Below are 27,281 nucleotides of genomic sequence, written 5' to 3' on the forward strand. Positions count from 1 at the left end.
AGTTTCGGGATTGGTCAAGTATGGTACAAACAGAATCCAATCCAACATTGACTGATTTGCAGAATTTACAATCTGATATAATACTGAATCATCCAAGTTCCCGGTTTACATATGAACATCAATTAACTATAACTTCCAAGTCCAAGACTTCTAGGTCCTAGAATCTAGGATAAGTGAACCCAACAACTAACAGGTCCAACCTAATATGTCAATGTAATCAGTTATTTTTAAACTCATTCTGCTCGTGATAGAGCTAGACAAGAAAGAGAGACAACGTAAATATTTTACGGAGTTGAAACATTTTCTTATCCAGTTTTGTTTATTAGGCCTATCCCATAAAGTGCACATGGTGCTCAGTATTCATTTACTGCCACTAGTTAGCACAACAATCCTTTTGGAACCAAAACAAAGAATTTCGAATATAAGGTTTAGCAAGTGCAACTCATCTCCGAAACTCTGACTATAGTATATCAACATGAAGGTACTGAGAAGTATACCTGTCCCTTCTCATGCTTTTGAAGACAGTTCGAGCTTGTTCCCCCATTCCTGATATTGCAAATGCGTGAAGCAAAATGTTATAAGCTTTGCGGGTAGGTCTATAAAAGAGAGAGAATGGTGGCGATTGTAGTTTTCATCAATGGTGAGGAATTGACATCAAGAGTTGAAAATTCATTTGTAACTGTCAAATACTTCAGCTCCCTGTATCACAGAAAAAGTAGCATTGAGCCTAAGTACCTGACACCAGCATCAAGCATTTCCTCAAAAACGGCCAAGGCTTCTTCCTCTCTTCTTGCTTTCCCATAAGCATTAATGAGTAAGGCATAACTCACTACGTCAGGTCGGAGACCAGCTCTTTGCATCTGCCATTAGAAGCTTCCTTTAATTTCTGATGAATTTTATAATTTTTATTACTAACAATAAAGCTATTAATTGAGTAGCATGATTAGACGTTAAGGTCATGGAACTTTGGGATAGTTTGTACCAAATTCAAAAAAGAACAGCAATATTTGGAAAAAGAAAAAAAAAGAAAAACAAGGTAATATGATAAGCATGAGAAAGAGGAAAATACAGGATTTTTACGTCTCCTTGATCAATAATTTTTGCCAATTTTTTTAATTTTCATATGTGATTGGCAACCATGTAAAATCATTGTTAAACCTCGGTGATAACAAAATGCATATTCTCATTTAGGTAGGTAAGCCTTTTTTTTTTTTTCAAAATAGACCAGGAAATTATTGCTGCGAGACCACACATTCTTCTATTTGGATCATATATCAACCAATGATGCTAAAAAGTAGTAAAAAAAAACAGACCAAGGAAACTATTTTCTTTCTTCAAAACAGACCAGCAAAATATTGCTGCAACCCTATTTTATAATTGTAAAGCATACTCAAATAGGAAGGTTTAGCATGCTCTACCGAGCTACATGGCTAATTAAGTAATTATTCATGTACTTTACCAAAATTTACCTGGTTATACATCTTGGAGACTTCCTTGTATTATTTTCAAATGATATCAAGCTATTAATAGTGATCGTCGATTGTGGAACACCTCTCTCAGACATCACTGCAAACATCTTACGAGCTTTATCATAACTCCCCCCCTTCTTATACATATAAATCATCATGTGGACCTTCTTTTGGTCTGGCTTTAAGGGTGATTTTTCCTCATTTAAAAGAGTCTCAAATATTTCTTCAGCTTCCTTGAACTTACATCCCTGTAATTCAAGGTACTATATGAGGCAGGTAGAAAGACTCCAATGAAAGCATGCATAATGCTCACAGGGCAGCAACATTGAAAATATTGAAGATGCCGGCATCATCAAAATGTTGTCAGCACTAAACTGAAAATTAAGATTTAATCGAAGTTGTTAGGACAGTGACAAGTTTGGCTAAACAAGGTATTTACCTCAACAAATATCTTTAGTATTATTTGATATGTCACAGCAGACGGTTCAGGCCCAGAAAACAGCATCCTTCTAAATATTGCTTCAGCATTGTTATATCGCCGTCCTTTTCCATATGCTTCCATAAGAGCAGTATGAGATATTACACTTGGTGAATGGCGGCCTTTCTCGTTCATCAACCTTAAAAGCTTCTCGGCCCTTGTGTAGTGCCCTTGCTTTCCATAAGCTGTCATAAGCATCAGGAAATCCATTTTGCTGAAGTCCCACCAGTTCTGTGTCTGGAGCCATTCGAGAATCTAGAAGTCAAAGGAACATACGCAACAAGTGATTTAATCATCAAATAAAATCCAGCACTTAAAGAAATGCGCTCAGAAACCGAATAATTGCACAACAAAAAGAGCATCTTTAAACACCTGGCTGACAAGGATCCATTTTTTCAGTTGCTTAAATCTAACCAAAGTTCCAAGGACAACATCCTTGGGAACAGTCTTGTCCTTGAGCTTTTCACTTTTGAGCACAGAAACTGCAGAACCTGTCTTTTCAATTTCATTCATAAGTCTCCTCCAGTTCTTCTGGTCGGCTTCATCAGCAGCATCTTTGAAAGCTTCTACTTTCTTCCTTTTCTGCAAGAATTTTCTTGGTGCCAGCATGCCCGTACAAATGACACGGGAACCTATAAAATTTGTGCATTCTTTCAATTTACTGAAGACGAAAAGTCACACAGTTATTACTGAATATCACAATGAACACATAAATCATCAAATATCTCTCGGACTAGTAATTTCTACGAAAAACATGATTGTCCCGGGTTGCCGGCAATCTGAATGTACAAAGTCAATATACATCCACTTGCGCAAACAAGCCAAAGGCCAGGAGCGCAAACAAGTAAATTACTTAACACTGCAATTAGGAAGATATAAAATAATGTAAAATTCCTATATCTATGGTATATGCTTGTACTTGTTCGACTTCGAGGGTAATGGCAACCTAATTTCACTCAATGAATTATATGACTCCCTACTTTGATTCCAAAGACATACAGAACAGAACCACCATTCTCACCTTCAACCCCAAGAAATGCAGCAGCTCTAAGACAAATGCAATTATGCAAGATAGGAAAACTATAACAAGAAGACAAAAAAAAACATACTTCATATACATATCTTTCAGTATTTTGAATCAAAATTGAGAATTTAATGAACCACAGTTCCCTGTTTTGGCTGCCCAGATAATTTCATAGCTAAAGCATGCAACTTTCAAAGTAAAAACTAAAAACTACAACCCAGAGACCCAAATTCTCCATGTTATCACCCAAATTATACAATCAACCAAACAGGACACTAAAGATTCAAACTTTAGAACCTGAAACAAAACACAAATGCTCAAATGTAAGATGGGGTTCTGAGGGTTTTGCAGGGGTTTAACAAACGGGGGTGAAGGAAGAGAAACAAACCTCCAATTATCAAGAGGAGCTGATGAAATGAAGGGCTTCAAGAAAAGGGTTTGAGGCATTTCTTATCTGGGTGCCTCTCAGAAGCGTTTGAACCAAAGCTGAATCTCAATGGAGTTGAAGGGGATTTTCTGAAGAAGATGTGGGAGCAGAAGACACTCATTTTTCTTTGACAAAAAACTTACCTTGAGACTCGCTCAAAAAGGAACCAGAGTGGACTACGTGGACACGTGGAAATAATAAGCTGAAACAAATTTAGGCTTCATAATTTGAGATATTTGATCGCTTTAAGAACATTTTAAACAACTACCTAACGTTTTGAAAATTAGACATATATTAGGTATTTAGAGTTTAATTAATGATGTGAACAAATATATTGATGGGCATGTTCAGATTTTTATTGACACGTCGTCTATGAAGCTTTCATTTCTTAAATATATTGTTTTTCGCAAAGTTATCCTTTGACTAAAAAAGATAGCTTTGAGGATTTAGAGCTCTATAGATGCCACAATAGTAAAATTCTAACATGCCCTTTAATCTACACTATCACTTAACGTGAGTGATATCATCAAGGCCGAAACTAGTTTAGGATCAGTGGGGGAATGTGCCACCAATAAGTTTTTGGATTGGGAAATAATGTGGCCTAAGTAGGAATTAAAGCCCCACTTAAGTCGTAGCTGTTTTTAATCACTCAACACAACGTCAAACTAGACTATAGTGAATAATAATAAACTTACAATCACCTCCAAGTCTATCACTCATTCCTCATTAACAACCACCAGGAGGCGGATATAACAGGGAAAAAAAAATGGTTTAGTTGCAAAGTTGGTTCTTGTAGCTCATGAAGAAGAACAAGAAGAAGAAAAGAAAAGGTCTATATGTTTTAGGGAACGTCGTTTTGATAAGAAAAGTTCTAAGTTAGCCATTTTAAAACGTCAATGAACGCTATCTCTTGCTATACATCTTTTTAATTTGAGCTCCTAACCCTATACATATAGGGTTTATATTTGTTCACTATAACAATATTAACCTAAAGATGCTATTAAAATGACACAAAGAGTAAGGATGTTAAGCACACAAAACGTATGAGTTAACCAAGTGCTCGACGAAATACCTCACATAAAAAGTTAAAAAGAAAATGGGAACTCTTGGATTGCACAAAGACATGCATTCGCCACTTCTTAGTCGCGCCTTGATGAACTTTCTAGCTTTGCCCTTGGATGTCATCACTTCAGGTTGGCAACGTAACATTAATTTAGGTGTAATTTTAAAAATATCAGATATGTATTTGGAATATTTCTTAAAATTAAGTCTAATAAGAAATTAAGTTATTAGTACATTATCTTTAAATTTATATTTAGATCAGAATATTACTCGAATTATTTTAAAAATATATATATATTAATTAAGAATTAAATAAAATAAAAGGAAAACTAATGAAAATGACTTGAAAACTTTCAGTTTTAACGATAATGAAAAAATAAAAGGTAAAGTGAATAGTACTATGATTAATTTTTTAGTGTAAAAATATGATTTTTCGTTAAAATAAATAATACCGGGAGTTTTGTGTTAAAATTTACTTAAATAAAGGGAAAACTCTAGGGAACCGTTCACCTTTTTTTTTGTTTATTGGAAACTGAACCGTTCACCTTTGATACCAATTTTAAACAAAAGATTTACCCCCAAGAACGAAATAAAATAATAAGGACTGAAGAAGGTGGAGAAGAACGTTTTTTTATGTCTCGCAGCAGCTCCAAATAACCCCATTAAATTCTCTCTCAGATCACACACGCGCACACACATACATCGCTCTCTCAGCCTCACAAACGCCCTGAATTTTCTCACTTGCCAAACACCCCGCTTTCGTTGATTCTCCCCCCACCGGTCGTGTTCCGTCTTGGGAATTCAATATCCAGCTCCGTCGTTTTCAGCGAACCGTGATCTGAATCTGGTACGACAGGCAAGGTGAGCAATTAGTACGAACTGGGGATTTTTAAAGGTGTTTGGTAGTGTCATGAAATTGTGAAAGGTTGTGTTTCGCAAATGGGGTTCTTTTGGAATTTCGAAATGGCGGTGCCAACTCAATGGATACTGATTGAAAATGTTGCTTTTTGGGTCCTGGATTATGAAAGCTTGTAAATTTTTATTTTTGATAACTTTTCATTTCATATTATTGTGTGTTTTTTGCAACCGAATAATAGTTTGACCTAAAATTCTCTTTTTCCAGCTTAATTGGATTGCATTGGATCTATAGATTGGTAATTTTCCCTTGGCATTGTTCTTTAGGTAAAACTCTAGTTTATCTAGATATCAGTAATGTAGTACTTACCATCTGTTTGGCTGCTGTGAAAATTTGGGAAATGGAATAGCTTCGAGTTATATGCATTTGGGCTTATCTGAGATGAAATATGTTATAGGTTAGATAGGGAAAACCTGAGATTCAATTTTTTTTTTTTTTTCGGCTTCCAATACCCTCCCCGCAAAGTTTTGGTATGATTCTCTGTTTAACTAGAACAATTTTCCCCACATTTCCCGTTATTTTTCATGTTATTGTTTTTCGGGATGGAATGCTAGCTTGGTCTAATGATGTGAAGGTTATGCATTGTAAGGTTTTGTTTCAATTAAGTGAAAGTTTACAGCGCGTGACTTTTTTGTTATACAAGTCAACGTAGATGTATACATGTAAGTAGTGCACATGCACCGAATGTGTCAGGGTAGCTGGATTTGTTACACAAAATTTTATGTTTTATACTTTAACTAACTTTACCGTTTGACTTGTAAGAACTGCAGCGTTATATGTTTGTCAGCTAAGTGTTGAATGGATCAGAGACCAGGACAAAAGTGATATTTGTGAAAGAGGGTGAGGCAGCAGATAGTCAGGAGCCGATCAATGGAGTCTGGCGAGTATGAGGAAGGCATGGTAGTTGAATTCTCTGCAAATGGGAATTCCATGAAAGCAACAGAGGTTCAGGCCAAGCTTGATGAAGGAAACATTCAGGAGGCAGAATCTTCGTTACGAGAAGGGCTATCACTCAATTTTGAGGTTAGTTTATGCCATCATCTATAGGTTTCAAAATCTTTTCCATAATTTAATCTCTTTCTGTGCAACTATTAGCACCAATCAGAGAAGTGCTTTCATGATTGATTATGACCTACCCAAGATGGAAAAACACTCATTTCTGATAATCTACAGGAAGCAAGAGCCCTTCTTGGAAAGCTGGAGTATCAAAGAGGTAACCTAGAAGGTGCACTTCGTGTGTTTGATGGCATTGATCTTCAAGCTGCCATAGGGCGATTGCAACCTAATCTTGCTGAGAAAACACCTTCTAAGAAGGGCCGAACTCGTTCTGACTCACAGCATACAGTCTCACAGCATGCTGCTACTCTCATTCTTGATGCCATATACTTAAAAGCCAAGTCTCTACAAAAGCTTGGGAGATTAAAAGGTTTGGTACTGTTCCAGTAACTTTATGCGACGGCTTTCATTCTCTTTTACTTTTTAAGTTTGAATTAAAGTAAATTGGAACCTCCTTGTTTATGTGTTTGCAGAAGCTGCTAATGAATGCAACAATGTGCTTGATGCTGTGGAAAAAATATTCCATCAGGGCATACCTGATGCACAAGTAGATGGTAGATTACAAGAGACAGTCAGCCAAGCTGTGGAGCTTCTTCCTGAGCTTTGGAAGCAATCTGGCCACCCTCAAGAAGCAATATCTGCTTATAGACGTGCCCTACTTAGTCAATGGAACCTTGACAATGACTGCTGTGCAAGAATTCAGAAAGGATTTGCTGTGTTTTTGCTGTACAGTGGAGTAGAGGCTGGTCCACCCAGTTTAGGTGCTCAGGTTGAAGGCTCATATGTCCCTAAAAATAACCTGGAGGAGGCTATTCTGCTTTTGATGATCCTTTTGAGAAAATTATCCCTAGGTAAAACCAAATGGGATCCATCATTGATGGAACATCTAACATTTGCTTTATCTTTATGCAACCAAACTTTTGTTTTAGCAAAGCAACTTGAAGAAATCATGCCTGGAGTATATCACCGTGTTGATCATTGGAATTCTTTAGCCCTTTGTTATAGTGGAGCAGGCCAGAATGAAGAGGCGTTGAACCTATTAAGGAAGTCTTTGCACAAACATGAACGACCAGATGAACTCATGGCATTGTTATTAGCCGCCAAAATCTGCAGTGAGGATTCCCACGTTGCAGCTGAGGGAGTGGGATATGCACAAAGGGCTATTAGCAATGCTCAGGGGTTGGATGAACATTTAAGGGGTGTAGGACTTCGCTTGTTGGGTCTTTCTTTGGGGAAGCAAGCTAAAGTTTCTTCTTCTGACTTTGAGAGGTCTCGTCTTCAGTCTGAAGCACTGAAATCACTAAATGAGGCGATTATTTTGGAGCCAAACAATTCAGATTTGGCCTTCGAGTTGGGAGTTCACTACGCAGAGCACCGGAATCTGAATACGGCTTTGCGCTATGCAAAACAGTTCATTGATCAAACAGGGGGCTCCCTGATAAAAGGTTGGAGGTTGCTTGCTCTTGTTTTGTCTGCTCAACAGCGATTTTCAGAAGCTCATGTGGTCACTGATGCTACTTTGGATGAGACCGCAAAATGGGAACAAGGGCCACTTCTCAGGCTTAAGGCAAAGCTAAAAATTTCCCAATCATTACCCATGGATGCAATTGAAACTTATCGTAACCTTCTTGCTTTGGTTCAAGCCCAAAGGAAATCTTTTGGACCTCTCAGAATGAGTCCTCAGGTGAAACCTCTGACTTCTGCTTATGTTCTTAACTTTGTCTCAAAATAGAGTCTATCAGATTGCTACTAAATAGAGGAGTCCTCCCGAAGCTATTATTTGTAGTGGTGGGAAAGTTAAGTTGTATCATACCGTGATTCTGCAATATTGTGGGGAGAAGTTTAGAGATTTGATCTGATTGATTCACGTAGTTAATTTTTTCAAATCAGAAATTTAATCTGATTGATTCACATAGTTCATTTCTGATGCAAAATTTTGTCTGTTCTAAATTTACATTTTAAAGATTTTATTCTCAACAAGTTCCTTCTATGTTTTTGCTTGCCTTTTTTGATAGGCTGAGGATGATAAAGTCAATGAATTTGAAGTTTGGCATGGATTGTCAGACTTGTACTCTAGCCTTTCGTATTGGAAGGATGCAGAAATATGTTTGAGTAAAGCCAGAGAGCTGAAGCAGCACTCTGCAGAAACGCTGCACATAGAAGGCAAGAACTAAACTCATCTATTACATTTAACGAGATTTCCAAGGCATTTCTATTCTACTTCTTAGAAAGTGATATGCATGAAAATCTCCAACGTGTCTTTCAAGGGTGAGTTTTAATCATGAAGGAACTAAATAGCGTAACAAAACTTTCAAACACTTCCAACACCAGGGGACCTAACGTGGCATAGAAGCCATATACCTCTATAGCAACGTAATGTGCATTATGTTGACTGTTAAGTTACATTATGTGTAGGTGTCATCTTTGAAGGACAGGGGCAAATTCAAGAAGCTCTAGCCACTAATATCGATGGTCTTCTGCTGGAACCCTGTTATGTTCCTTGCAAGATTTTGATTGCTGCTCTTCTGTCAAAGATGGGATCAACGGCATTGCCTGTGGCAAGGAGCTTACTCTCGGATGCATTAAGGATCGATCCTAGCAATCGAAAGGCTTGGTATTACTTGGGAATGATTCACAGAGATGATGGACGAATAGGGGATGCCATAGACTGCTTCCAGGCAGCTTCCATGCTTGAAGAATCGGATCCAGTTGAAAGCTTCAGCTCTGTTCTCTGATGTCTCCCTCCGAAAGAGCCACTCGGGGAACTTGGAATCTGCTCACTTCAACTCATTCATCTGTTGAAGGGAAACTATTTTTTGAGCGTATTACGAGAAAAAACGAAAGCAAGGGAAGTAGAAGCTCATTTAATTTTTGTGGATTGCAGAGAAGTGAAAATAGAGGAGATTTATTTTCTTTTATTCTTTGTTTAATTTTATTTTTTGGAGGGCAGGTTTTTAGCAATACTTCTGCTCAGCTGTGTAAATGTATGTGGTTTAACTGAGGAAAGTATATATCTAAACGAAATTCACATTCGTTTTCTTCAGTTGTATCAGGTCTATCTTCTCATTCTCTCGGTCTCTCTTTCAAGTGTAACTGCACGCCACCATGTAACGTTACAAATTCACTTCACTCACTTCACGAAACACATTGTCAAATACCATATTCTAATCCAAGTTTATGAAATACCATGTCATTTAACCATATTATAGCACGCGGATTAATAACTCCCTTCGGTGGTGCCACAACCACAGCCGGAAATCATCTACCCTTTACGCCACTAGTCCCAAGTTTGCCATCTTCATCTCCATCTCCATTATCGCTTGTATACAGAATACGAAACACAACTTTAACTCGTGAGTAATTTAATATATATATATTTTTTGTACTATTGATGATTTCCACCACCTATAGGGGAGCTTTTCGGCCAAGGAAAAGTGTAAAATGCTCATTTCAAGACGTTTCGCAGTCTAAATTGAGGCATTTTAGACACTCGGGTATATATTGCATTGTATCACAATTTATTTATTATTCCATTAGCTATATTTGTTTACGGTAGGTTGAACAATAATTCAGGAATCCCCAACGATTGTGCAAATACAGACATGCCACTCAGATGAGAGCTACGAACACAAACACCAGTGCTTGATCCACAGGGAATAGGGTGATTTTCCACGACCTTTCCCAGACAGCCAATCGAAATGGCAAATTTGTGTGAGCCTTATATAAGGTGAACATATCTTCAATACTTCCGGAGGATGGTGGCCGGGAAGTTACAGGCGGGAGATCAGAAGCGGAATGGATATGGCCTCCTCACCCATGACTGGCTCGAATAAATCCAACTCCCCATAACGCTCAAGAACGCGCATTCTGCAGTCTTCAGCAGCCATTACTCCAGTTGCGAATGCACCATGCACTGAGCCTGGGAAGTCCACACTTGTTGCCTCCCCAGCAAAAAATAGGGTATCTACTGGGACCCTAAGCTTCTCGTACAGATCATGTGGTTTTCCAACTATGTCGTAGCTATAGGACCCAAGTGTGTCAACGTCACTGCCCCAATGAGAAACAAGATGCTGAATCTGCAAAGTTGAAAAGCCATCAATTATGTCAGGGTTCAAATATGAAACAGACTCAATCGCATTTCAAAATGTATTGACAAGAGTTTGAAAAAAAGAATTACCGGAGTAGAAGCATCAGGAAGGATCTTCTTTAGTTGTGTAAAAGCAAAATTAGCAGCCTCTTCATCAGACATTTTCTCTATGTCTTTAGCCAGCTGCCCTGCAGGCATATAAACAAGCACAGAGTGACCAGTTGCCTTGTGAAGATTTAGAAAGTAGCTGCAGCAATAAGATGTGTCAGCAACCACTCCTAAAAACTCCACGTTTGGCCAAAACACCTTTTCAAAGTGCAATACAATTTTATTCTCTATTCCCACTCCGAGGTCTTCAATGGCTGCTTCCTTCCAATCAGGTAGCTTCGGCTCAAATGTTATGCTCTTTGCTTTAAGCACACCAAGAGGAACAGCAACAACAGCAGCATCTGCAACAAATGTTCTCCCATCCTCTACTGTTACCTTCACCCCATTATATCGCCTTGTTATTTTTGTGACCCTGAGAACAGGAATGTACGTACAACGCTTGTTAATTTAGCTACAAGCAGATAGCCGAACATATAATAAAACAAGAATAAAAAGATATATGCATACCTGTGGCTCAAGCGTATGTCAAGACCTTTGGCTAGGGTGTTAATAACAGGGAGGTAACCCCTGACCATTAGACCATGGCCACCAGGGAGCAGTTCTTCCTATAGAAGAGAGACAAAATTTCTAATTAAATCGGCATTCAAGGTTATAAACTTGTTAATGCAAGGATCAGGATTACCGTACACAGGCAACAAATTATAGTCGAATTAAAAACTAAAAAAGGCAACACGTATATAAATGTAATCTGATGGATGTGAAGCTTGCCTGATCCCAGCATTTAAGTGAAATTGTATCCGCATCAGCAGCAAACCATCCTTCCATTCTGCACAAATACCACTGCAGTACCTTATGCGCAACTCCCTCCAACCTGTCCAACGTAAAACATAGCACTTTCCATAAACTATTTCTTGACCAACAAGACATAAACAACCGAAACAAAATAATTAAATATGATATTAAATTATGGTACCTTAATTCCGGTTTCCTTTCAAAAACAATTGAGAAAGCACGGGTGATGGACATGTCCTCACTAAATTCCTGTCTTACTGCGTCTGTCTGCATAAAGGAAAAAAAGCATATCAAAGAATGGCCAAAATGACAAGACACTATTTAAGGCTTAAGATAAAAGCAAAGCAAGTATATGAACATTTCAAAAACCCTAAGTCATAAACAATGCAGTAGCTATAGAAACAATAAATATACATCAGATGACTTGCCTCTTTCAAAATGTTCTCAAATACTTCACCAACTTTTGTGACCAAATCTTGAGGAACTTGATTCCCATCCATATCAAAGAGTGCATAGCTGCAAAGAACACATGAATATATCCCTAATGTCAGACATCCCCCTACATATGAAGGCTGGGGAGGAAAAAATCAACTTCACATAAAGGCGAAAGCAACATGTTACCATCACAAATATTTAAACACACTTGAATGTATCAACCATATACATTACATTGTTGACTGTTGGTAATAATTTAAATCATCGATGGCATATGAATGTAGGACAGTAACACATTTTTTTGGAGTAAGAATCGACATAACTGTTCAGATCCAAAACCAAAGAACAAAGCACGGTAAAACTAAAGCAATGCTCACCGACAACACAAAATTGAACAACATTTAAAATTCAAATCATTTCAATACAACCACTCATTTCAGTTAAAGGAAGAGATTAGTACCTTTCCAAGTCATGGTCATACAAGACAGAGTTATCCTCACTCGTACGGTACAAGGGTAACCCCAATCTTCCAATCAATGGTGCCAATGGATTCTCTTTGCATACTCCATGCAACCTGAAGCATAAAAAAAAAATGATTTAGGCTTCTAATTCTAAATTCAAGCAACCTGAATTCCAAATACAAGCAATTCGAGTTTACAAATCAAAGCAAGCAAATCACACATTGTTGGATTACCATGATGCACCCAAGTCAATAGGGAAACCAAACGAGTAATCGGTGCAAACTCGACCGCCCAGCCTGTCTCGAGACTCCAACAGCACAACCTGAATCAAAATTCAAAATTTAACAAAACCCATAGCTGCAAACTGCGAGGTGCAAAATACTGAGCTGGAATTTCCATCTGGGTACCTGAATTGATGCATCATGTAGAGCCCGAGCAGCTGAAATGCCCGCCATACCGCCACCTATCACTATTACAGATGGGGACGGCGCCGTCGCACTCGATGGCTGCCTCTTCTCACCATTTGAGCAAAGAGCTGCATTTTCAAAATATTACCAAACAAATTATACTTACATTCATAATTTTACAAATAATCCAGAATTACGAAAAGCAGTAAAACCGTTAAAAGAAACGAACTATAAAACCCCAAAAGAAAATTAAAAAGGGATTTGCAAACGGACCTCTGCGCAATTGAGGATTACTCTTGCTTCCAGACGCCATGGTGATTCAAATCCAAATTGGTATTGGAATTAAAATTATAATTTAAATTGGGATTTAAATTAAAATTTAAATTGGGTAATACTAATAAGGGATCGAGGGCTTTCCTCTCGAATTTAAGAAGGGTAAGAGGCAATTGAGGGGAGTAATGGAGAATGAAGATCAAGAGACACGTAAAGAAGTGATTGGAATTGGAATTCAATGTCCTCTTTGTAAAACCCAGCTTTCCCAACCAGCTCATGCGACTTTCTTGTTACCTAACGATTTCTCAAACAGCCGCGATCAGCGATCGGCTTCCGATTTCCGGCGAGAGATCGAGCGCAATCGCGCACCAGAGTCGCCGGCTCTGGAGATATTGGGGGGTGAAAGTCGGGATTTTTGGCTGCGGATTTGGGTACAAACAGAAATTTAGGGGGTTTTGGTGAGAAATTGGCGGAAATGGAAGGGGGAATTCTGGAGAGAGAGAGATTTGATTCCCACCATCCTGGTTGCTGCGTATATATAGACAGCCAGGCCAGCCAACAGGTGAAGAAGATGAAAGGTTCTTCTACCTGCGGGGGTAGCTTGATGTGTACTCGCTCTAGGATTTTGCCACGTGGAGACAATTTTTTGGAATTTACCCGGGCTGTGATGTGATTCCATATTTCGCGCAAAAAGGGCCTTTCCCGAGTAGGGGTAATGTGGTAATAACAAAAAGAAAGCGAGAGGTATTGTAAATTGTTGGTTTTGGCGTCGATTGGTGTACCGTGTACGATCTTCAACCTTTAAATATTTTTTGTGTTATTCACAAATTACTTTTTATTTTTCACATATTTATTTTTTATTTTTAATTGTTTGATCGTATGAATTTAAAGAACAAACTATATAAATTAAAAAGAGAGGTATCAAAAAGAAAAAAAATATCATATGAACAGCATTAAAGTATGAATTTTTTTTAATTTTGTGGCCCATTTTAATTTTGTTTTCTATTCTTTATTTTTATTTTTTAAGTTAATGAAAATTATAAAAAAATTTCAAAAAACATATGCCTCGTATCATTCGTTATTGTTATTTTAACACATCTAATTTATTGTTGTTGTTGCTGTTTTTATTTTAACAAACGATATTATCTACATTAAAGGAGAGGGGGTGGCTTAGCCTCACAATGGGCTAACAATAATGTGGTTCAAATTCGCCTAAGACTTCTCACTTTCAAGTAAAGAGGAATACCACTAAACCGTAGTACTAAATGACTAATTTATTGTTGTTATTATTAGGGTTTTTTTTTGGTAAAAAAAATTAGTGTTATTTATAGGGATGACAATTCTAATCGTCCGTTAAACCCGATAATCGTGGATAACCGTCCAAATGCTAACAATAATGTGGTTCAAATTCGCCTAAGACTTCTCACTTTCAAGTAAAGAGGAATACCACTAAACCGTAGTACTAAATGACTAATTTATTGTTGTTATTATTAGGGTTTTTTTTTGGTAAAAAAAATTAGTGTTATTTATAGGGATGACAATTCTAATCGTCCGTTAAACCCGATAATCGTGGATAACCGTCCAAATGTAATGGATTTGGGTATGGAAGTTTGAGTATATTCTGGATATGGGGAAAAACCGTTTACATTATTCGGTTATGGTTTTGGATATGGTTATAGAGTTCACAAACCATATCCATAACCGAATCCGACCCGATTAATAAATAATATAATTTATATATAATATAATGGTATAATATATATATGTGTGTGTGTATGTATATGTATATGTCTATGTATATGTCTATGTATATGTATATGTATGTACTTGTATATCCATTATTCACCGAACCATTACCTTGAGAATACAAAAGTTGCATTTTGTAGGAAAGTAAAGTTTTGAATCAAAATCAATGTGAACTCAATGGTGCTTATATGAGATATCAAAGACAAGCCAACATCATCAGTGTTTTAATTTTTATACTCAACAAGATTCATTCATTGGATCATTTTATACATCAAATGTTTAATGACGAAATTAATATCTACTAACTTATAATGTCTTAACTGAACTAATATATATTTTTGTATTGACAAAGATGGATATACTTGTTAACTGATGGGGAATCCGTTACCCAGTGGATATGGTTATGGATAATACCCGATGGTTAATTTGCGGTTATGGATATGGTAAATTTTCGTGGTTATGAAGATGGATATAGCATTTCCGTCCTCAAACCGAACCGTTGTCATCCCTAGATATTTAGGGTTGACAACATTTTATACCTTTAAGTTTAAGGTGGTTTTCAAAATAGGTTACAAAATTCAATTTTCTCACATTGCGGCTAGGATTTTGAAATTAATCAGTTTAGACTTTTTGTTTCTTTAAATGTCTAAATCTCTATTAAATTGACGATTTTTGTTTTGTCAAGTTGGTGAAAATGCGAGTTATACCTTAGATTATCTTCAAAGGAGATGTCAAATATGTAAAATAGGACTAAAAGACATTCAGGTGCTCTCCACTGAATATGCCATATATGATGTGGCAGTTGAGTCGTTGTTTTTTTTCTCGCACAAATAATATTATCTATACTAAGGAGATGGGGTGGGCTTATCCTCACAATGGATTAGCAATAATGTGGTTCAAATTCGCCTTTGGTGATAATCGAACCTAAGACCTCTCACTTACAAGTGAAGATGAATACCATTGTACTAAGTGGCGGCAGCTGAGTCATTTGACTCTTTACTTTCTAGCTGTCTGTTTTTTGACATCAAACAAAGAAGGAGTCAAATATATTTAATTTAATTTTTTAATGCATTGGTCCCATTGGCAACTAATACAATAAAAATTAGATTTAATTGTTTGTTTTTAATATTTAATGTAACTATGGTCCGATACAACAATAAAATCAATATTTGACATATCTATTTAAAAAGAAGTAGATTTAACATTTGTATCCATCAAATAAAATTTTGACATATTATATTTGGCATCTACTTTGGAGATGCTCTTAGCCCGTATAAAACAATTTTCAAAGGAGATGTCCAATACGACTAGGACTAAAAGTCATCAAAATTTTCTCCAAGGGATACACCCTAATTGATGTGACAACTGAGCCATTTGACTATTTGCTTTTTAGCTGCCTTTTTATACAACCAACAAACAAAGATAGAGTCAAATGCCTTAATTTATATTTTTAAAGCATGGCTCCCATTGACAATCAATAGGATGAAACTAAAATCAATTTCAATTATTTTTTAATAGTTAATATAACTATGGAACCCATATATTAATCAAATAAACATTTGACACATATATTGGAAAATAATAAAATTTAACATCTATATTTAATTGGCCACATTAGTCATCACATGAAAATTTGACAAATTATATTTGAAATCTTCTTTGGAGATGGTCTAAGGGTCTCAAGATCACAATGTTTCAATTTAATTAATTGTCATACAATTAATGAGATTAAAGGCACAAATTGACACGATTACAATACCTTGGATGCAAAATGAGAAAATTGAAATTTTGTGGCCAATTTTAGATCACCCCAAATTTGAAGGATATAAAATATAGTTAACCCTTATTATTATTATCATCATCATCAGATTTCATCATGATCTACTTAGTATTACGGTGTAGTGATATTCTTTTTACTTCTAAGTGAGATGGCTTCATTTGATTTTTGCCAAAGACGAATTTAAACCACATTATTATGGCTCGCCCATTCTTAGGTTTAGACCCACTCACTATCATTTGTAAAATTAAATTTAAAAAAAAAAAACAAAAAGTTTCAACCAATATGTTAATTCTACATGGATTGGCATAGAGATTGTGTGCTCCTAGTTTTGACATATGAGAAAATCCAAAGTCTTTTTTATTTTTTAATGTTTTGTTGCATGAGTCCTAGTGTAATGCACTAATTATAAATCATGAAAATTAGTTTTGATTGAAAAGTGGGTCTTACAAATATTATTTGAATAGAGAAACATATGAGCTAAAAAGGAGAAATTTGATATTTTTCTTTTGACATTTCCATTAGAAATACTCTTAGCATTTCACTTCCTTGTAATATTCGTAATATATAATTATCTTAAGTTCATTTAAACCATCAACAGAAGATGGAGCACACTGAAGCCAATTTGGCTTAAAAAGTAAACCCATGATTGCTAGTCCTATCATTTGTTTTGTCGTACATCATACATCCTATATTCGTCATTTCTCTTACAATTATATTTACTTCTCTTAAATCTAATTCTTGTTTATGAAAGAAGGGTGTTTTCAGATTGAGTTTGGACTCAATTTTGCTTGCATATTAATACGAGTCATACAACATTTCAGATTGTTGTATTTTATAAGAGACAAAATACCGCTTTAGCAGGCCTTTATCAGACCACAATATGCTTGAATCTGCTTAAAAATAGATAACAAGTAATTGTGCCTCAACTTAACCGTTTACGTGCTTCTTTTAAAAGAAAAATAAATTACTGGTTAGTTCCTCCAATAATATAACACGTTTGAAGGGTTTGAAGGTCCAAACACACACGTCGTAAGGCCATCTCCAACCGATGGCTGGCCAGAGGGCTCGTTTTAGCCCTCTGGCCCTCCAAGATTCTCCAAGATATTAATATTTTAATGAACAGTACATGGCCATATTTGCCTCCGTCTCCAACCGAGGGCCAGAGGGCCAGAGGGCTCGTTTTAGCCCTGTAAAAAAAAATCGTCTCCAACCGAGGGTCAAAGGGCCATAGGGCCAAACATAATTTATTATTTAAAAACTACAACTTAATTTTATTTAAAAATCATGTTGGTTAGTGTTGTATAATTTTTATGTCGGTTAATGTTATTTAATGTTGTTTCATATTGTTTAATGTTGTTTCATGTTACTTAATTTAATTTAATGTTGTATAATGGCCTAGGAAGTTATAGGAAAAAATTAGAATTTAAAAAAAATATGAAACAAATTTTGTGAAATAGAAGTTATAGGAAAAAATGGAATTTAAAAAAAATATATGAAACAAATTTTGTAAAATAGAAGTTATATGAAAAAAATATGAACCAAATTTTGTAAAATATAAGTTATAGGAAAAAAATAGAATTAAAAAAAAATTGAAACAAATTTTGTAAAATAGAAGTTATAGGAAGTTATAGAAAAAAAAAGAAAAAAAAAGGTTTAAATTCATATAAAAAAAAAGGTTTAAATTCATAAAAAAAAAAAAGGATTTACAACGGCTAGTGGCGCTAGCCGTTGGAAGTTTGAATTCAAAATGTTATTTCTGTCGGTTGTAACCGACAGAAATAATATATATTATATTATTTCTGTCGGTTATAACCGACAGAAATAAGAAACATTAAAAAAAAAAATAGCCAGCCCGGGGCTGGCTGGCTGGCCGAAAGCAGCCAGCCCTCCAGCCCTCTCCGATCCCGTGGGGTCCTCCCAGATTCCCGAGCCCTCTGGCCTAGCCCTCGGTTGGAGACGGTTTTAGGGCTATTTTCGGCACTCTGACCCTCTGGACCCTTCGGTTGGAGATGACCTAATAAGATCCAACAGTGAAATCGTGGTTGTAGTGACGCACTTGCATGTTTTTTTATTGGATTACGTGAAATTTTCATGCCCATATCGTTGAAAAAGGTGGAGTAAATAACCGATGCCGTATGCCAAAGACGAACGTGATTACTAGTGTGACGTTTTCTGCTCGTAACAATAGACCAAATACGACGAACGTGATGAGTGCAGCTGCTAGGGCTCAACTGCTGATGTCATGTATAATTTCCAATTTACAAGCCAATGAATATGTCCAATCGGGCTTGCTGCGAAAAGTTTTAATTAATTTGTGTACATTTAAATTGAATTCATTAGTATTATTCTAATTCTTGGTTTGGAATCTTAATTTTGTCATAGGTATTGGCTACATGTTTGATGAAATACGAGTGAGCACGTATACGGGGAATGGGGTTACTCACAAATGCTTATTAGGGTCCCTTTTTTGTATCATATGGCTCCATGTTTTTTGACATTTTCTATTAATATTAAACTCCTTGTTTGATTTCACAAGCCACAATGGAGAGAAGGGATCGTGAAAATGTTAGAGTTTTACTGTAAAATTAATTGGTAATTTAGATAATAGCTCATAAGCCAATGTAAGGTCTTTTGTTTCCATGAAATGAGATTCATACACTCAACACACAATCTCACACATGGCGAACTTTTAAGCTAAACATGTGGGCAATACAAGCTAGGTAATGTGGAACACATGTGGCCTTTGGGCACCACACGAGGGACAACTTCCTCTAATACCATGATGAAAATTGAGGTTTCTCCATATAACCAATTAGTAATATGAGGAGTAATTCAACTACTTATCACACTACCAGAAATTGAATTTAGATTTTTCTAATGGCTAAAGTTATCAAAATAGTCCTGCCACATCAACAAACTAACAATTTTTATGACATAATAGGGTAGTGTTAGACACAAATGAAGAGTAAGTTTGGTAAAAGTGAAACAAAAACAAGTGTAGGGAGTAAAGTGAGATTGTGTGAAAAGTACAAGTGTCATAGATAAAGTTAAGCCAATATTAAAATTAATGTAAGTGGAATCTTTAAATCGTATGATTATAACATCTAAAATTCCTATTATTTTCTATGATAATCTAGCTTGCTTTTTAACTATACTGTCACACATCCATTGACAATTATATTCACTTAACAGGTCTTCCAATAAGAATAAAGTAGAGTAAAATGAATAAATACAAAATTAAAAGATTAAGTAAATGCCGACGTTTAAACGAAAAAAGTCGTATCTAATAACCTTTTTTGTTGGGTAAATTCTCTACTTACATTCACATGGATCTTAACTTGAAAATGAATAAAATCAGAGAATCACGTTTTCACAACTCTGACCATACAGACATATATCACATTTCAGCCCCCACTTATTATTATTATTTTAAATCCCACCAAGTTGGACCACTTGCTTCCTTTTTCAGCAGACGCTATCAGCACCAGATGAGTGCCTTCTGCAGAAACAGAAGGAGCCAAAAGTTCATCATAGCATTTCAAGTGGTCAAAATTAATTAATCGAATGCTTAGTATAAAACTAAAAGCGAGATAGTGACCTCCTTCTTGCACTTTGGATTTAGGGTTTCCGGTTTCCCATATGATTAGTGCATGCAAACTCTACTGGACATGTGTAAAGTAAAACAATAGAATTTAAGGAAAACTAATGAAAATGGCTTGAAAACTTTGAGTTTTAATGATAAGGACAAAATAAAGGGTAAAGTGAATAGTACTAGGATTGACTTTTTAGTGTAAAAATGTAGTTTTTCGTTAAAGTGAACAGTACCGAGTGCTTTTCGTTAAAGTTCCCTAGAATTTAACGCATTTAAATCATAAAAAAATTAATGAAAATGACTTAAAAACTTTGACTTTTAACGATAAAGACAAAATAAATGATAAAGTGAATAGTATCAATATTGACTTTTTAGTGTAAAAATGTTATTTTTCGTTAAAATGAACAGTACCGTGGACTTTTTGTTAAAACTCCCTTAAATTATTCATATGTACAAAATTTATAAAAAAAATTATATATATATAATTATAATATATAAAAATGTGTTCACATCAAATACTCTGAAACTTAAATTTTGCACCAAAAATGAGATAACTTTCAAGAAATAAACAACAATAGTTCAAGAAATATCCAAGAGTTAACCAAATTTGAATCAAATCAACTTGGAGTGTAGTTTGTGTAATAACCATGTCAATGCAATTCCAAACTTCTTTAAACATTGTATGCAAACCTGTGAGCTTCTCACAAGGCATACACTCATTCACACATACAGGGCTGGCGCTGAGATTTTGGGGGTCTTATGTGAGACTCCAAGGGAGGCCCTTAATAAGTATAGAATTTTGGTTCATATGTTTTCTTTTACATTTTAATTTTTATGATTATTTATAGATTGAGTTAAAGAAAAAAATTTCGTGATATGGTTAGATATCTATTTATTGTGTAAAAGAAAAAAAATTCGATGTTGTGTTTTTGGGTTCGAAACTCTTTATTTTAACATACCCAATAAAAAGCCCTTAGAGGGTCTAACATTTTGTTGCTATGTTTTCTTTTACATTTAATTATGATTACATATAATTGAGATGATGTAAGGAAAAAGAAAATCTTAGTGTGGTGGTTAGGTACCTATTTACATCCCCTATGTTTTTGGGTTTGAAACACCATACTTTAAACTAAACAAAATTAAAAAAGAACTCATTCTTTTAAATACCAAAACAATTAAAATAAAACACAAAAGAAATTAAAATAAAACATTAAATAAACACCATGCTTTTAAATACCCAAAAAATTAAAATAAAACACAAAAAAAAAGGCACCGGGTAGAGTCGAACCCAGTTTCATGGACATGGATTATGGATAAGAAGCGGAAGACAATTGGGCTTTGAGAAGACTTTGGTATATCATTGCAAATTTAAAACTTACACTATATCTACAGGTAAAATAAAATCGTAATCGGGGGCCCTTCCGAATTGAGGGCCCTGTGCGGTGGTGGCACCACTTGCACACCCTCAGGGCCGGCTCTGCACACATATATGTGAGTTAGTGTTTCACTCAAATCATCTCACAAAACATTCCACCATATGCTTGCTTGTCCACCTAACTCGGTATCAGTATTATGTAACTTCTTGGATCAAAAGGTCTTTAATAAGGTTGTAGTTGGGTTAAGGGTTAAGTGGCTAAACAAGAAATGGAATGGAAAATCAAAGATCTAAGAAACTTGTAGAGCACTCTAAATTTTTCCTCTTAGAGAGAAATTCAAATAACTTGAAAGCAATTAGAACTTAAGCACAACTTTACACTTTTTTTTCTCTTTTCTTCTTGCCGCTTATAGCTTTTTTTTTTCTCAAACATTTTATTTTTATTTTTATGACACTACTTTCTTTTTTAACTTTCCACTTCACTGATTTTGCTTCATTAACCACGAACAACGTTGAACTCTCTTTTTATATAAAACCGCTCTACAAACTCCTTAGAAGGGTGCAAAAGTTTTACATGAGGCTAGGTAGGGAATATATGGGTTTAAGAACAAAAAAAAAGCGCACATAAAGGCTCATTGGGGCTAACTAGGAAAAATAATTATAAGGGTTGGCTAGAAATGCTCAAACGAAAGAAAAAAAATGCCTATATCATTCCAAGATTTTACATGAATTGATGAATGCAACGAGAGGTATAAAGTAAGTTCTAGAGATACATGTAAAAATGAGATCATGCACACAAGAATAAATGAGATAGATTCATGATGCTTCAATCATATATAGGCTCAAAACTCACAAGGGTTATAAACTCTCAATTCTCAAAGTTCACATAAGAAGCTTTAAATCATGCACTATATGCATTTGTTTTTCCAAGTCATGATCATAAAAAATTATGGATAAAACAAATATAATTTAGTGAACTAATGTCAAGCTTAATTTCTTGAAAGTTATGACAAAATTAAGAACGAATCTCATCAGTGAATTGGAAAGTAGCCAATAATAAAAAGATTCAAAGAAAAATAAAATCTTTTTGAGTTTTTCAAAATTTATATTTTTTAATGTATTTTCGTTATTGTTCAGAATTAAAACAAAAAGACTGAAGAAAAAAATGAAGATAAGAATAACAAAAATAGACAAGAAAGGTACATAAAAAGAAAAATATATGAATAAAGCTCTTGTACAAAGAAACTTCTCGGGTTTAAAGGAGGAGCGGCAAGTGAAGATGTAGATAACAATCCACCCCCAAACTTGAATTTTGTATTGGCAACAAGGTAAAGTGGCTTTAATTTTCTACAAAAACAATAAACAAATGGGTAAGCTAAACGAGAGACTTAGGAAATAATTTATTATTGAAAAAAAAAACAATTAACATTAAAGCTAAACCAACTAAAAAAACGTAACAATCCAATCAATTAAGTAATAGATTCAAATTCGATCCCCGGCGCCAAAAACTTGTTGTGAAAATTAGATGACCAAAATTAACCTCATTTAGTCTCAAATTTTAGTGCTCGCAAGTATACAAATCGGATGATAGTATATTATTGAAGCACGAATATCGTCCCATAGAGATCAAATTGATTCTAAAAATCTTACTAACTAAATTGAAACAAATTATAGCGAGAAACTTTAACGGAAAATAAATATGATTTTTTAATTAAATTAAAATTAGATAAAACTTAAAAAATAAAATACTATAATAATGAATTGAAAACATAAGAAAAGAAGACCTAGGGCATCCGAATTCACTGTAACCAATTCTACTTAGTTCCCTTAATATGTTATGCTCAAGTAGTTCTCCAATATTGATGATCGATTTTTCCAAAATTATTCAATGGCCATGACATCTGGTTGCATTAAAAGTATCCTTACATGTTAACCCTCTATGGCATCTAGATGAATTTAAACAAGTAAGAACTTATTAAGCTCTATGGAAATCGTTGGAAAATCACATAAACCCTAATTGCATGGTATCTACAAATAGGTGTTTATGGTATCAATTGCAATTAAGAAGCTAAACCCATGTTATGTAAGAAATCTACTCTAACTTGCATCAAATCCACTTAAGTAAAACTTGTATAGTGATCAAGCATCTAAACAAAAATCAAGCGCATTATGAATAGCAAAAGATATTCAATAAAGAAGAAAAACTTGGTAACAACAATGCCACAAGGCAATTAAATATTCATGATCAGGCTACATCGTAGCCCAACCCTTCTCCTTATAAAACCCACGGCAAGAATTGAAGGGCCAAGTAGGAAAGCCAAGTAAATGACCATTAATTCTAGCTCTAATGAAATGTTAAGTCCTTATTAAAGATAATGAAAAATAAACGAAAATAATAAAAACTAGTAATTAAATCTCTACTTAAATTCATTGAATAGCATTCTCATGTCACTTTGATATACAAAACCGTTGTAGTCTCATCTTCTTAATGTAACGCATATGTCTCGGAGCAGTTAATTAGCCCCATGCTCCACTGAATTTTCTCTAGACACCCGAAAGCTCGTTTTTCACTTCTTTTTCATGTAACTCCGGTATTGAATGCTTATAAAGTAAAACAATAGAATTAAGTACATTTAACCCATTCATATATACAAAATCCAAAAAATATATATGATAATAATATTTGAAAATATGACCGCGTCATGTTCCAATAGGGAAGGTGATAAGCTTTCAACAAGCCAATGTCCTATCACAGATTTTGAAAAATAAGGAATGAAAGACAAATCATATGCTTCCGTAATGGGCAACTTAATGTATCCTCAAGTTTGTACCAGACCAAACTTGGCATTTGCATTTAGTGTACTAGGAAGATTCAATCTAATCCTAATATTTCTCATTGGAATGCAGACAAAAAGGTTCTAAGATATCTCCAGAAGACTAAATCTTATCTTTTAGGATATCACTTTGTGGATTCACTTGATTTGGTTTGTTACCCAGATGCTGATTTGTGAGGTTGTGTTGATGATTGAATGTCAACAAGTTGTTACACTTTTTTTTTTTTTGGTTAGTGGAGCAGTTTCATGGAAAAGTTAAAATCAGAGAACTCGTTATGTTTCAGCCATGGACTCTGAACATTTTGGTTGTTGTGAAACTACTAGCTTAGAAAGGAAGGTGGTTACGGAATTTTATACGCTGCATTGAGATTGTCAAAAATATAGAAAGGCCACTGAAACTTTATTGTGAGAATAGTGCAGTAGTCATCTTTGACAAAAACAATAAGAGGTGTGATGCTTCAAGATTATTGGCTATCAAATACTTAAGGCTTTAAGACAGAGTTAGAGAAGGCATGGTTGACTTAGAAGTTGGAACACATTAGCACCTGATTGCAGATTTTCTAACAAAAGGGTTGCATGTGACAACATTTCATGAATTTGTACCTAAAATAGGTCTGCAACCATCTAACGATTTTGTTTGAATATGGGAGTAAGGTACGTATGATTTATTTTGTTGCATTTGAGTAACAGATAATTGAAGAATTTCCTATAAGATGAAATTATGTCAGGATGGCTTATGAAACGAAATTCTTTTCTGATTCTGATGCAGGTTTTATTTACTTTTGTAAAAGCTACATTGTATAATGATCATGACATCATAGGACCATATATATGAGGGAGTCTGATGGTACATGTGGTCCTGTGAAGCAAAAAATAATACATAAAATCTTGCAACTGACACGTGGATATTTACCCATAAATAATGAGAATGTCCTTATTAAATTGGCGAGGCTCATATTCGCTCCCGGCGCAGTTTGACCCCACTTTTAGCAGTTAGTTACAACTTCATCAAGCTTTCCTGGCCATGGCAAGGAGAAAAGTTATAGGTATTATAGATATGATTAATTACTAAATCTTATCTTATTACCTTCCTAACTGAAGGTCAACGTCATCAAGTAAGAAATTACAATCATATCTAATAAAGAATATTACAAGATAATCCCAAGATATTATTTAAAATATATTTGAGATAATTCTTTTCTCATTCATCCAACGAATGACTCACCTTGGCCAATCGGAGACCGACACATGTCAGAGCGAACCCTACAAATGTGGTTGGCATATGCTCTATAAATACACCATTCTCCACCAAATTCTGGTAAACTTTTGCTACGCAATTAAGCCCTAAACTCCCTTTTTTTTTCTTTTTTTTTTCCAGAGAAATTGACTTAGACATCAAAGATTTATTGCCAAAGCCCCCCTCTCCCCCACTCCTTAGGTGCGCGGCTTTAGTCTTTTATCAAAGGAGTTTTTTTATTTTGTAGGTACAAGTTCGTCAAGATCAAAGATGGTAAGTTTTTGCTACCACAATACCGAAGCTCACTCTTATTATTCCATGTATGTAATGTAACTTTTGTGCTATGATAATGAGGATTGCCTCCCTCTACACCTCCAAGCCCGTCTCCTACTAAAAAAAATTGAGATTAATTTCGCTGCTTTTCTCCGGCATTGTCATATTCCTCCTCTTCTTAGTCGGCCATTTCTGCACCATTGAACTCTAGCACTTGGCCCACGTGGTTTCTGTGCTCCAGCCTATCTAGGGGTTCGCTGTCATGAAGAAGAGTTAGACCATCTCCAACCAATGGCTGGCCAAATGACTCGTTTTAGCCATCTGACCCTCCAAGATATTAATATTTTAATGAACAGTACATGACCATATTTGCCTCCGTCTCCAACCGATGGTCAAATGGCCAGAGGGCTTGTTTTAGCCCTGTCACAAAAAACCGTCTCCAACCGAGGGCCAAAAGGCAAAACATAATTTATTATTTTAAAACTACAACTTAAATGTTGTTTAAGTTTCATTTTGTTAAATGTTTTTTTTTATGTTGTATAATTTTTATGTTGGTTAATGTTATTTCATGTTGTTTCATATTGTTTAATGTTGTTTCATGTTCCTTAATTTAATTTAATGTTGTATAATGGCTTAGGAAGTTATAGGAAAAAAAATAGAATTAAAAAAAATATGAAACAAATTTTGTGAAATAGAAGTTATAGGAAAAAAATAGAATTTAAAATAAAATGTAACAAATTTTGTGAAATAGAAGTTATAGGAAAAAATGGAATTTAAAAAAAATATGAAACAAATTTTGTAAAATAAAAGTTATAGGAAAAAAATAGAATTTAAAAAAAAATATGAAAAATATAAGTTATAGGAAAAATTTTGTAAATAAAAAATAATAATAAAACTGTTAAAAAAAATTCAAAGCATTCCTGTCGGTTCTAATTGACAGGAATATGTTCATATTATTTAGAGGGCCAGATGACCGAAAATAGCCGGAAAACTGTTTCCAACCGAAGGCCAAGCCAGATGGCTGTGGAATCTGAGAGGGCCCCAAGGAATCGGAAAGGGCTGGCCAGATTTTTTTTAAATGTGTCGGATTTCCTGTCGGTTATAACAGACATGAATGCTTTGAATTTTTTTTTTACAATTTTATTATTATTTTTTATTTACAAATTTTTTCCTATAACTTGTATTTTTCATATTTTTTTTTAAATTCTATTTTTTTCCTATAACTTTTGTTGATGAACAAAACCGGAGAAGTCTTGGAACAACGTAAATCCGACCATGAATCTACAAAAAAGTAAAGAACACAAAATGTATCGTGGTTCACCCCAATGTTTGGGCTACGTCAACACTGATATTGTATTTCTCTGTTTGTGAGAGGATTGTGAGGGTGAGAGCCTCTGTATGTGAGGATGAGAGCTTGTGAGGGTCAGAGAGCCCCCCCCCCCATTGTGA

The 27,281-nt window shown here is 35.0% G+C and overlaps 3 protein-coding genes across 7 annotated transcripts; 1 reads left to right on the forward strand and 2 right to left on the reverse strand.

Moving 5' to 3' along the window:
• Positions 1-300: 300 nt before the first annotated feature.
• Positions 301-3,534, reverse strand: LOC103405134 (pentatricopeptide repeat-containing protein At3g59040-like). 4 transcript variants are annotated; one of them, XR_011577675.1, is made up of 6 exons: positions 3,360-3,534; positions 2,320-2,608; positions 1,909-2,202; positions 1,470-1,717; positions 736-860; positions 301-546 (listed from the first exon to the last, which is right to left on the reverse strand). XR_011577675.1 is itself a non-coding variant. In XM_070816273.1 (5 exons), the coding sequence occupies exons 1-5, from the start codon at positions 3,416-3,418 to the stop codon at positions 830-832; spliced, it is 921 nt and encodes a 306-aa protein (XP_070672374.1). In that variant the 5' UTR covers positions 3,419-3,534; the 3' UTR covers positions 301-829. The 4 variants fall into 4 exon arrangements, 2 of the variants coding, with proteins under 2 accessions (XP_070672374.1, XP_070672375.1); XR_011577676.1 differs by having other exon boundaries at positions 393-596; XM_070816273.1 differs by having other exon boundaries at positions 301-860.
• A 1,152-nt stretch (positions 3,535-4,686) lies between these two features.
• LOC103405135 (protein NPG1-like) lies at positions 4,687-9,475 on the forward strand. Of its 2 annotated transcripts, none has more exons than XM_008344097.4 (6): positions 4,687-5,321; positions 6,147-6,399; positions 6,550-6,802; positions 6,906-8,116; positions 8,448-8,595; positions 8,848-9,475. In XM_008344097.4, exons 2-6 carry the CDS (start codon positions 6,247-6,249, stop codon positions 9,165-9,167), a joined length of 2,085 nt encoding a protein of 694 aa, XP_008342319.3. In that variant the 5' UTR covers positions 4,687-5,321; positions 6,147-6,246; the 3' UTR covers positions 9,168-9,475. The 2 variants fall into 2 exon arrangements, with proteins under 2 accessions (XP_008342319.3, XP_008342320.3); XM_008344098.4 differs by having other exon boundaries at positions 5,057-5,321; positions 6,139-6,399.
• Positions 9,476-9,929: 454 nt separating this feature from the next.
• LOC103405136 (polyamine oxidase 2-like) lies at positions 9,930-13,553 on the reverse strand. Its single transcript, XM_008344099.4, has 10 exons — positions 12,996-13,553; positions 12,723-12,850; positions 12,549-12,637; positions 12,315-12,428; positions 11,848-11,935; positions 11,601-11,686; positions 11,396-11,498; positions 11,135-11,232; positions 10,610-11,039; positions 9,930-10,508 (listed from the first exon to the last, which is right to left on the reverse strand). Exons 1-10 carry the CDS (start codon positions 13,033-13,035, stop codon positions 10,203-10,205), a joined length of 1,482 nt encoding a protein of 493 aa, XP_008342321.1. The 5' UTR covers positions 13,036-13,553; the 3' UTR covers positions 9,930-10,202.
• Between the last annotated feature and the right edge of the window lie 13,728 nt (positions 13,554-27,281).

Source organism: Malus domestica, chromosome 17 (assembly GCF_042453785.1).
Source record: "Malus domestica chromosome 17, GDT2T_hap1".
NCBI lineage: Eukaryota > Viridiplantae > Streptophyta > Magnoliopsida > Rosales > Rosaceae > Malus > Malus domestica.

Bases quoted from the DNA above. Each gene is read 5' to 3' on its own strand.
- LOC103405134 (XM_070816273.1), bottom strand. From the start codon at position 3,418: ATGCCTCAAACCCTTTTCTTGAAGCCCTTCATTTCATCAGCTCCTCTT. The intron at 2,203-2,319 runs GTGTTTAAAGAT...TTTGACTTCTAG, and splicing joins AATGGATCCTTGTCAGCCAG to ATTCTCGAATGGCTCCAGAC. The intron at 861-1,469 runs GTAAATTTTGGT...TTCTAATGGCAG, and splicing joins TCTCCAAGATGTATAACCAG to ATGCAAAGAGCTGGTCTCCG.
- LOC103405135 (XM_008344097.4), top strand. From the start codon at position 6,247: ATGGAGTCTGGCGAGTATGAGGAAGGCATGGTAGTTGAATTCTCTGCA. The intron at 6,400-6,549 runs GTTAGTTTATGC...GATAATCTACAG, and splicing joins GGCTATCACTCAATTTTGAG to GAAGCAAGAGCCCTTCTTGG. The intron at 8,117-8,447 runs GTGAAACCTCTG...CTTTTTTGATAG, and splicing joins CTCTCAGAATGAGTCCTCAG to GCTGAGGATGATAAAGTCAA.
- LOC103405136 (XM_008344099.4), bottom strand. From the start codon at position 13,035: ATGGCGTCTGGAAGCAAGAGTAATCCTCAATTGCGCAGAG. The intron at 11,687-11,847 runs GCAAGTCATCTG...TCCTTTATGCAG, and splicing joins TTGAGAACATTTTGAAAGAG to ACAGACGCAGTAAGACAGGA. The intron at 11,233-11,395 runs GCAAGCTTCACA...TCTCTTCTATAG, and splicing joins CACTTAAATGCTGGGATCAG to GAAGAACTGCTCCCTGGTGG.